Source organism: Ichthyophthirius multifiliis (assembly GCF_000220395.1).
Source record: "Ichthyophthirius multifiliis unplaced genomic scaffold scaff_1120509249393, whole genome shotgun sequence".
NCBI classification, from domain to species: domain Eukaryota; phylum Ciliophora; class Oligohymenophorea; order Hymenostomatida; genus Ichthyophthirius; species Ichthyophthirius multifiliis.
In genome coordinates, this window is record NW_004087746.1 from 169,370 (window position 1) to 180,788 (window position 11,419).

At 14.0% G+C, this 11,419-nt stretch overlaps 3 protein-coding genes across 3 annotated transcripts, besides 20 other annotated features; 2 read left to right on the forward strand and 1 right to left on the reverse strand. All coding sequences in view use genetic code 6, as the record gives it.

The window, feature by feature from the left end:
• The first annotated feature begins 212 nt into the window (after positions 1-212).
• Positions 213-309: a microsatellite.
• A 1,453-nt stretch (positions 310-1,762) lies between these two features.
• Positions 1,763-1,854: a microsatellite.
• Positions 1,822-1,869: a microsatellite.
• Positions 1,841-1,875: a microsatellite.
• Positions 1,876-3,475: 1,600 nt separating this feature from the next.
• Positions 3,476-3,512: a microsatellite.
• A 48-nt stretch (positions 3,513-3,560) lies between these two features.
• Positions 3,561-3,598: a microsatellite.
• Positions 3,599-3,900: 302 nt separating this feature from the next.
• IMG5_000910 (hypothetical protein) lies at positions 3,901-5,251 on the forward strand (the record flags this gene model as incomplete). The annotated part of the gene is made up of 1 exon (XM_004040119.1): positions 3,901-5,251. Exon 1 carries the CDS (start codon positions 3,926-3,928, stop codon positions 5,249-5,251), a length of 1,326 nt encoding a protein of 441 aa, XP_004040167.1. The 5' UTR covers positions 3,901-3,925.
• A 185-nt stretch (positions 5,252-5,436) lies between these two features.
• Positions 5,437-5,478: a microsatellite.
• Positions 5,479-6,454: 976 nt separating this feature from the next.
• Positions 6,455-6,494: a microsatellite.
• Positions 6,495-6,630: 136 nt separating this feature from the next.
• Positions 6,631-6,711: a microsatellite.
• A 196-nt stretch (positions 6,712-6,907) lies between these two features.
• On the forward strand, positions 6,908-7,411 carry IMG5_000920 (hypothetical protein; the record flags this gene model as incomplete). Its single annotated transcript, XM_004040120.1, has 1 exon — positions 6,908-7,411. The coding sequence occupies one exon, from the start codon at positions 6,908-6,910 to the stop codon at positions 7,409-7,411; it is 504 nt and encodes a 167-aa protein (XP_004040168.1).
• Positions 7,412-7,666: 255 nt separating this feature from the next.
• Positions 7,667-7,711: a microsatellite.
• A 149-nt stretch (positions 7,712-7,860) lies between these two features.
• Positions 7,861-7,886: a microsatellite.
• Positions 7,887-8,032: 146 nt separating this feature from the next.
• On the reverse strand, positions 8,033-9,531 carry IMG5_000930 (protein kinase domain protein; the record flags this gene model as incomplete). The annotated part of the gene is made up of 4 exons (XM_004040121.1): positions 8,033-8,254; positions 8,309-8,717; positions 8,791-8,959; positions 9,381-9,531. The coding sequence occupies 4 exons, from the start codon at positions 9,529-9,531 to the stop codon at positions 8,033-8,035; spliced, it is 951 nt and encodes a 316-aa protein (XP_004040169.1).
• Positions 9,071-9,137: a microsatellite.
• Positions 9,266-9,296: a microsatellite.
• Positions 9,273-9,378: a microsatellite.
• Positions 9,292-9,379: a microsatellite.
• Positions 9,532-9,643: 112 nt separating the features above from the next.
• Positions 9,644-9,746: a microsatellite.
• Positions 9,747-9,881: 135 nt separating this feature from the next.
• Positions 9,882-9,932: a microsatellite.
• Positions 9,906-9,976: a microsatellite.
• Positions 9,947-9,990: a microsatellite.
• A 1,155-nt stretch (positions 9,991-11,145) lies between these two features.
• Positions 11,146-11,242: a microsatellite.
• The last annotated feature ends 177 nt before the right edge of the window (positions 11,243-11,419 follow it).

The window sequence follows — 11,419 nt, forward strand, 5'->3', positions numbered from 1 at the left end:
TTAATTTATTTTTAAAATAAAGAATAAAATAAATTAAAAATATCTAGATTTTATTTTATGTTATTATCAAAAATAGTGAAAAATAAATATAAATAAAAAAATATTATATATCATTTTAAGAAAATATATATTTCTAATAATTTAAAAATTAAATATAAGAAAAATAATTCTATTTTTTTTTTTTATTAAAAAAAATATATGAAGAATTAATATTTTTATAATAATAGATAATAAGATATAATTTTATTTTATTTTATTTTTTATATTAATTTATAGTAAAATATATATTTAATTTAATTTATTTATTTAATTTAAACCGCAAATAATTAATTATTTTAATTTATATATATAAAAATTAATAAAATTTTATTCAGATTTAAAAAAAATATTAAATTTGTCTTTTTTGATTGGTTTATTTTAATAATTATTTGGCATTTTTAGAAGAATTAAATTAAATATTTTTTTTTATGCACAAATTTAAAAACAAATTAACAAATACTAATTTTTATTTTTATCTAAGCTTTTAATATTTTTAAATATTAAAATAAAAACTTAATTTAATGAAATACAAAAATACAATAAAAGTTTTAAATGAAACATAATATATATAATATTATATATTCAATTAAATTTTGTAAATAAATTGCGAAAATACTAAAAACTGCAATTTTTATTATTAAATATTTTTTTTTTTTTAAATAAATTAAAAATAATCTTGTATCATCAAATAATTTCATTTAATTTTAAATTTTATTAAAGAAAAATTAAAAAATATTTAAAAAATTAATTTATTTTTAAACTAAAAATCATTAAAATTTGCAACAACTTGAAAATTTTTTTTTTTTTAAAAAAAAATTCTATAATAAAAAAAATGCAAGAAATAAACAATAAAAATAATGTTTAATAAAATTAATAGGAAATTGAGCAATGTATATTTTGTATAAAATTTAAAGAAAAAAATGCTTTGTGTTTATTATTAAATAATGCTTTATATTCGAAATATTCATCATCTTAAAACTTTTTTTATACCAAAGAAATAAACAATATTCTAAATTGTGTTGTATCTCCAAAATTAACAAAATTTTATGATTAATAAACATATGATGAAAATCAATAATATTTCAAAAGATCTTATAATAAAAATGAATATGATACCAAAATAATATAATTAACAGAATATTATAAATTTCATAAAGATGTGTCGAGAATATTTATTAAATAAATATGTGTAATTATGAATAGATTTCATGATTAAAAGCGCAGAATAGATTATAAAAGAATAAAAAAAGAGTTAAATTTAGAAAATTCGAATAATACAAAAGATAGTTAATAAAATACAAGTATAACATAAAAAGATAATTAAGAAATTCCTAAAGAATGTGAAGATATGCTATTAGAATTAAAATAAAATACAGAGTTTGATACAAGTTCTTTTCTAAAAAAGACGAATAATAAAGTTTTTTATTAACAAAATTTAATTAATAATAATAACTAAAGTAAATTTCTGAAATACCATAAAGTCCTTGATGACGAAAAGTAATTTTATTCAATAGAAATATCTCTTTCACATTTAAAAAGTTTTTTATAAACTTAAGAATAAATATAATATTAACCTTATGGATTTAATTAGGAAGATTTTTAAGAAAATATTTTAATGAGAAAAAAATCTAATAATAATTCTAATGTAGTTTAAGAATAAGTTAAGTAATAAAATAATTAGAATGATTTATTTAAATAGAAAAGGATTGAAAAGATTTCAAATATAATAAAAGAATAACAAATATAATAATAAATTTAATAAAAAAAATAATAGTAGTATTTATAATAATAATAAAATTAATAATTATAATAATATTAATTATAGTAATAGTAATTTCAGAAATAATAAAATATTTTGAAAAACAAATAATAAATTAATTCATAAGATTAATTTAGATAAAATGATTATTAAACTAATTTAAAAGTAACGAAAAACAATTGCGCCTTATAAAAATGTAACTCATAATAATATTAATAATAATAATAATCTTAAAATAATAATTTTATGTAATTTACTGCTAATTAAATAGATAGTTACACAGTTTAACATTCAAGATAAAATAGTTAATCTAATCTAATATAAAAAATTTTATTAAAAAGAGCAAGTGATGCATAAAATATAATAGATAAAAAAATGAATAAAAACGATAAAAAAAATTAACTTAGATATTAAGTAACTGATAGGGAATAAATAGATTCACAAAGAAGAGAAATCCTAGATAAATTGTATTTAAATTCAAATATCAAAGTATTTAATTAAAAAAGCAACTAAGAAAATAATGATTACAAAAAAAATGTTAACATAATTAAATATAGGAAATAAACGCTAATTGTATGCATAATATAATAAATAAATCTCCTTAAAAAAATTCTGAAAAGTAAAGAATAAATAATATATTTTAGAAATAAATGATAATTAATTAAAATAGAAAAAAATAAAATCAAAGCAATAAAAATAGCTTTAATTTTACAAAAAATACAGAAACTTTAAATAATTAAAAATTTAATGATTATTGTAATATTTAAAAATATTAAAATTAAAAAAATAATTTGATTTCTTAGTAAAATTTCTTTACACATAAAAGAAATACTTAAAATTAAATATTTAATTCGAAAATGACTCTACAAATAAATTTAAATAAAATAATTAAGATTATAATACTCAAAAAAATAGCTTTATTTAACCTTTTAAAAATAAAAGCTAGCATATGTAAAATAATTAATATACATAACAAAAAAATAATGTTATTGCAAATTTTTAAAAGAATATTTAAATTAATAGCCCTTCTTTAAATTATTCAAATAGTAATAAACAAAGGGCTAGAAGCTAGGAAATTTTACATAATTAATACTCTTAAAATCTTCTAAGTAAAATAAATACAAGAAATAATAGCAAAAATAATTTAGTTTAAACTAATAATTATGTCTAAGGTAAATATAACTAAAATCTTTTAAATTTAAGCAAATCTAAAGTTTAAAGGAACAATTCTTAACACTTTAACGAATAAATGAAAATAAAAATGAAATTAAATATTGTTTAATCAATTACAAATAGAATTTAAAAAACTAATTAATTTAATAATTCTAATAATAATGTTTCAATAGATAAAAATAAAACAAATATTAAATAATAATAATAATACACTAATGATTTAAATATCAATGTAAATGATATTATTTAGTAAAGTAAAACTAATAATAATTGCAATATATATTATAATCCAAGTACAATAATAAATTTAAACATTAAAAACGGATAAACTGATAAATAAACTTTTACTAAAAAGTAACAAAATGCTATTTAAGTGGGTATTAACAATAACATTAATATTAATTAAAATAATTAAAAAATTTCCTTAATATAAAGAGGGAATTAATAAAAACTTAATAAATAATTTTGAATTAATTAAATAAAAAGGTGTAGAGGATAAAAAAAAATTAATTATTTATATAATTAATTATTTAATATAATTTTTTATTTTAAAAAATTATAAAATTAATAACAAAAAAATTTCATCATTATAATTATTTAAATAATTTTTAAAAATTTTTAATATAAATAAATAATTTATCATAAAATTATATATATAAATTTATATATTTATATTGGAAATAATTTTGTTATAATACACAAAATATAAAATTAATTAATATTTATAATTTATGATATTAAAAAAAAAAACCTATAAAATAAATAAATTATTAATACAAATATATACCAATATACTTTTATATTAAAATAATAAATTAATTTCATGTGGATATTATCTATTTATATGTAAAAATAACCATTTGGAAAAAACAAAAAAACAAAAAATTATCATAAAGAAAAAACAAAAATTATAAAATAATAGTATAGATAATAAATACAAATATAAGAAAACTAATGAAATAATTAAAAATACAAATAAATGAATTAAACTATGCTAGATTTACTAAAACATAATTAAAATTACAATCTGATATTGCTAAATTATCAGAAAACGAGCTTTTTGAAAACGCAATAAGTTCACTAAATATTCCGTCAAACAAAAGAAATATGGTACAACTTCGATTAATAGAGATATAAATAGATAAGTTCCCCTACATTTAAAAATTAAAGAAATAAAATCAAAATTTATCAAAGTAAGTAGCAAAAATATCCGAATATAAAAAAGCTCAAAAAGGTTAAGTAATAATATACACAGGAACAGATCCAGACAATTTTTATTTGATTTTGAAAGGAAAAGTGGCTGTTTTATTACCAAAAATATCTGATTAAATAGAATAAGAACGATAATAAGGAGAAATAGTGAATTTATAAAACATTGTTAGTTAATAAAATTCAAATAATAATAATAATAGCTATCCATAGAAATAGCCAATATCTAATAATGTACTGAATTATTAATATTCTGAATAAACAAATACTATTGAAAAAAAAAATATACAAAATATAATAAAATCGCCGATTTCTAATAAAAATATATAAAAATTTATATGTGATATCAATATTTAAGAAGGAGTAAATTAAAATTAAAATAACTCTGATTCTAAAATGTTATCTAATTATATTTGCAAAGGAGTTGATCTATTTGTTGATGAACTTAAAGAACCTCATAATTTGTATGAAAATGGCATATTTAAATATGAATATGTTAAAGATATTAAATAATATGAAGTTTTTGGTGAAATTGGCATTCTTTTAAAAATCCCAAGATCTGCAACTATTATTGCAACTGAAAATTGCGATTTAATTAGTATTAGTAAATATAATTATGAAAGTTTAATTAATAGATTAGAAGAAATGAAAATGTTTAAAAAAATATAATTTTATAGAGATGAAGTTTTCAAAATAGATATAAATAATTAAGATATGACTAAAATAATTATTAATTTTGCTGAAAAATAAAAATATAAAAATGTATTAATTTTTTTTTATTCAATGTATATAAATTAATTATTATTTTTATAAAATTATTTTAAGAATCAATATATATTTAAATAAAATGATGATGTAAAATAAGTATTTATTATTAAAAGAGGTGAAATCAAATTAACTAAAACAATGGAAGATAATTAAAAACAAATTGATATTAGTGTTTTAACAAAGTCTGAGTTTTTAGGAAGCGAAGATATTGTCTTTTAAAGAAAAAAAGACAATTTAATGCTATATGTTTAAGTGAAGTCGTTTTATATGTTTGTAATATTAAATTATTTAATAGAATTATGAAAACGCATAGTTAGATTAAAGAAATTATTATAGACAGATCATAATAGAAATAAGATTGGTATAAACACAAAATATGGGATGTACAAAGAAAATCTATGATTTTTTTAAATTAAAATGATTAATTATTAAAATAATAATAATAATAATAAAATAAAAATGAATTAAGTTAATATCCATTATGTAAAATATATATATATAAATATATATATATATTTTTATATATATATTTAAATTTATTATAAAATTAAAATTAGTAAATAAAAATGGCTAAATAAAACATTTTTAAAGAAAGTCGATTTTATTAATATAATAATAATAATAAGAAAGAAATGAAGAATATAATTTAAAAAAATAGCAATAGCCTTATTAAATTTAAATAGACAATTAAATTGATTTTCCTTCAATAATAATATCAACATTAACAAACATAGACTCAAATTAAGATAAAAATAAAATATAATCACATAATAATTTGAAGGAAGTAGATAGTCTTAATAAAAATCTAGAAAGAAAATAATCTATATCATAAAATTTTATTAATAATAAATAATTTTTATCTCCAAAAATGATTGTATAAAAAATAATGATATTCCAGAATAAAATTTTTTTTCAATTTATTAATAAAATAAAAATTTCTTGCAAGAAGATTAAAATATATTATTAAATAATGTACATAGGAGATATAGTGCAAATTTTTATAAACATTGGTTTGATGATAACAAATAAAAAGAACTTAAAAAGTCCTTTGATTTTAGAATTCATAATAAATCTTAGGTATAACCTTATAGGATTGAAACTTAAAACAAAGTGAAGTTTAAAAATTTATCTAATTCAGGAATTGTTGCAGATTAGGTATCGCTAAATATTTAAAAGAAAATAGATAATATTATAAAGATAAAAAATAAAAAAAGTACAGAAGATGGACTATTAATGAAAATTTTATCTACGGATAAATTAAATAAGGAAGATAGTATATAAAATAATAATGAAATAAATATTAATAAAATTAATAGTTGTGATAGTTTATTATAAATAAGTTATGATCATTTACTTCAATTAAAACCTCCTACTTTTAATAAATTAAAAAATAAAAAATAAAAATCTTGTTTCTCAATATAAAACATAAATAATGAAAAAATAGATTGAGTGTAAATAAAAATATTTTTATATAATAATATAAATAATTAATATATTTTTATTTAGAATATATATATATATATAAATATATATATTTATAGAAATAGAAAAATAATATTTTTTTTTTTTATTATTATCAATATTATATATTATTTTAATATATAATTTTTAAAATTCTTATAAAAAATTAGTTTTTTTTTTTTTTTTAATAAAAAAAAAAGTTGAGTATAAAATCCAATATCATTTATTTAGATTATAATTTATTTCATTTTATTATTATTATTTATTTATATATAATTTATTTTCAGATTAATATTACTATTACTATTATTATTACTATCTATTATAGAAGTTTTATTAAATTTAATTTATTTTATGCTTAAGTATATTTATTTCTTCTTTAACAAATTTACAAATGAAATTTTATTCTTAAACATCTTTAAAATTACTCAAAATTTTAAAAATATCTTCCTCTATAGATTATATAGTTGCTAAAACTTCTTGTTCAACAAATTTTTTATGATTATTTAGTTCGTTTTGAATTTTTTCATTTTCTTTTTATATTGTCTGAATATCAAGTAATATTCTGTTATAATTTTCTTCTATATTTTATTTTTCATTTAAAACTTAGCTTTTATTCATGTTTTCTTTTTATTGGAAATTAGATATCTTATTTTCTATGTTTTAAATATATTAATCGAAGCTTTATGTTGTTTTTAAATAATAATCTTGACATTTTAAATCGATTTCTTGAATATATTTAACTACATAATCTTCTGTATGGGTTATTTTTTGTTAAAATAATCATATTGTTTTAATATTTCAATTATTTATTCTTCTTTCTCGTTTTAATTTTATAAAATTATTGTTTATATTGAGTTTTCTATTTCTTATTTTATATTTAAAACTGATAAACCATTATAGGTATTATTTGTTTCTTTCAATGTCATTAGTCTATCACTTAGTTTTACGTTTTCCTCATTTGCTGCTACTCTCTATTCTAATTATTCTAATCTTATTTGAAGCTCTTTTAACGTTTGCTTTTGTTAATAATCTTCCGGTTGTATATATGTTGCTGTTTTTATATTCTTTTCTATTTAAAATTATTAAACCTTTTCGCTATTTGCGTTTTAAGATAATATCTAATCTAATATATTTTATTTGTTATTTATGTTTTTTTAACTAAGAATTGTTTGAAAATTAGATAATTATTTAAATGGATCTTAATCTGGAGATTACATATTAAATTTTTCCATATAAGTAATTTTTTATTTAATTTGTTATTAATTTTATGTTATGTTATTAATTTTTTGTTATATTATTTAATATATATATAAATTTAAGTTATATTATTTTTAATTTACTATTTATTTTATTATAAAATACTATATATAATAAATATTATATATATATTGTTTAAATCAATAGATATAATATATTTATTATTTTTTTTGTAAAATATTAATTATAAAATATATATATATATATATATATATATTTAATATTTAAAAAAAAATAATAAATATTGTTATTATATTAACTTATTTTATTCATAGCATTTCATATTCATCTATAAAATCCCAATATTGTATAAAATTATTTTAAATACAAATATAAGATCCTAAATCTAATTCTATTTATTTTTCAACAATATTATTACAAATAGGTATTGGAAGTTAATAATATCTTTTTGTAAAAATGAAAAAAAAAAAAATTACATTTTATTTTATTTTTTTAATAACAAAAAAAAAAGAACTTTTATTTGACATCAAACCAATTTATAGTTTAAAAAAATTCATGATTTTTAATTTCTTCGGAATCATTTTTTCCTGATCCTAATCTTTCTTCAGGATTCTTATTTATCAGCTTTTAATAATAAATAATACAAAAATAAAACAAAAAATTAATAGGCAAAAATACTTAACTAATTAAAGATTTAGCTTTTTAAGATAAAAATAATGGGAATTCAGCTTTCTTATTTTATATATTATAATATAATTATTTTCTATCAATTTAATTAAAAGGAGGCTATCCAACCAATAATTCATATGCCAAAATACCTAATTAATACCAATCGACACTTTTATTATGTCCCTTTTTGTTAATTATTTCTGGCGCAAGATATACACCCGAGCCACAAAAAGTAGAAGAAACCCCTGTTCCTTAATCTTCTTTAGATAATCCGAAATCTATTAATTTAATATGACCATCTTAACAAAGTACAATATTTTCAGGCTTCAAATCTCTATATAAAATATTATTATAATGTAATTCTTCAATAGCAAGTGTTATTTCACTTAAATATTTAAGTGCGATATCTTCATCAAACCTTTTTAAATACAAAATAAAATATATAAGAAAAAAAAAAAGAATATATATTAAAATATTTTTCTTAAAAATACCTCTTGTTTAATTATAAATAATTATATAAATTACCTCCAGCACAATAATCCATTACAAAAATCAAAAAATTTTAAGTTTAAAAAGCATGATATAGTTTTACTATAAAAGAAGAATTACATTTTTACATTATACTTTTTTCAGAGATAGCATATTAAATTAAATTATTTGCTTATATTTTTATTAATATAATTAAAAAAATAACAAAATATATTAAAATAATATTAATTTGTTATTTAAGAAAATAAAAAATATTAATATATTAAAATAAAATTATGTAAAATAATATATTTTTATAAAAATATTATAAATATAATATTTAAAAATTTTATAAATTATTTAAAAATATATATTTATTAAAATAAAAAGTGATATAAAATATCAAAATTTTTTATTTAAATATTGTAAAAAGTGTATTTATGAATTAATTTATGGTAAAAATTATTAAATCTGTAAATATATTGAAAAAATAAAATAATATATATATATATATATATTATATATATATTTTTATATTTTTATATTTTTATATTTTTATATTTTTATCTATATTTTTTTTTTTTTATTTATTTTTATATTTATATTTTTATACTTAATATCTTTTCTTTATTTAATATTTTCATTGCATATTTCTTTTAAGTTTTTTTATTTTAAATAAGATATATATTTCCATAACTGCCCTATCCAATATGAGATAATATATTATATAATTCAATACCATAATTATTACTTTGATATTCCATTTTAATATAAAAACAATATTAATAAAAAATTACATTTTTGTATTTTTTACTAATTATAGTTTTATTTATTATTAGATATAATGTATTAATTATTACAGATATTAGAAAAATATTAATTCTAATTTTATTTCTAATTTTAATTTTAATTTTAATCATAATATTAATTTTAATAATATTTTTTATTTTAATTTTATATATTATAATTTTATTTTTAAATATTTTATAATAACTATTATTAATTATTATTTTTATCTTAACTTTTATTTTAAAAAGGATTTTTTTATTTTTTCAATTTTTATTAATCATGTTGATTTTATTATTATTATTATTATTATAAAATTTAAAATTACTATTATTATTGTATATTTTTTTACTATTATTATATAATTTAATATTATTATGGCATATTTGATTATTATTATATTATATATGAATTTTATTATATATGAGATGAGTTTTTTTTATAAATACTTTTATTTTTATATTAATAAAATTAGTTTGTAGCGTTTAAATTTTTTTATAGATTGTTTTATTGGGATTAAGAACGTTTTTATTCTTATTATTTTTTGTTATTTTATATAATCTTTCCATTTTTATGTTAATCATATTATGTTTATATAGAATTATTACAACTATTATATTATTAAATATTTTATACTTGAGTATTTTAGTTTTTTAAAATTTAATTTTATAATCTAATAATAATTTTAATTTAAAGGTTCATTAATTTTGTATTTATTCAAAATACTTTGATTTTCATTTGTAGAAAAATACCTCATTTCTTAATTTGTAATTGGTTCATTTTAATTCAAAATTTATTAATTTTCATTAATTATTTCTTATTCAATTTTATTTTTTTAATTATTATTTGATAAATTATATTCTTCATCTTTTTAATATTGAAAAGTTGATGAAAAAATACAATCATTTATTGAATTTTATTTATAGCTATATTTAAATTTGGATTCATTAAGAGTTTTTTTTAAATTACTGTATTATATTTATTGTTAATTTGTTAATTTCTAAACTGAACTATTTTTACTTCTAAGACCTGGAGAATTTAATAATTTTTGCTATTATTATAATTTATATTGATTTGTTTAATTGTTTTATTTATAATTTCTTTTTAAAGAAAATTAAAGTAATTGCTTATCTCTACAATTAAAATTATTATAATCTTCATTTTCTACCATTATTTTTATCTTTTAATCATTTTAATTAATAAAATTATTTTCTGGAAACTATATTATTTCTGAATTTTTAAAACTATGTAAATGAACTTGACTTTCTATAGATTTTTTTTTTATAATAAATATAAATTAATTTATTATGTTTTTTATTAGTCTATGTATATATGAATTTAATTAGAATTACTTATTTAATTTTTGTAGTTTGTATTCATTATTTTCTAAATTATTTTAATATTTATTTATAAATAATTTATGGTGCAACTATTTTAATTTTTAATTTATTATGATTTCTTTTATTGTATAAAATATAATCAGATATTTAATAAATAAATATATTTATATTGAAATATTAAACGCATTAAAAATAATATAATAAATAATTAAAATTTAATTAAAATAAAAAAAATATGTATAGAATATATATTAATAATAATAATAATAATAATAATAATAATAATAATAATAATAATAATAATAATAAATAATAATAAAAATTATAATTATAATTATAATAATTAATATTATTAAAACAATTTGACTTTTTTTTTATGATATTAATTATTGAAATAAAAATAATTATAATTAACTTCAAAATTTTTCACTATAAATATTAAAATCTCTAAATAATAAATTTAATATATTTTTTTTAATAAATTATTATTAAAATATGTATAAATACTTTTTTTATATCATAAAAT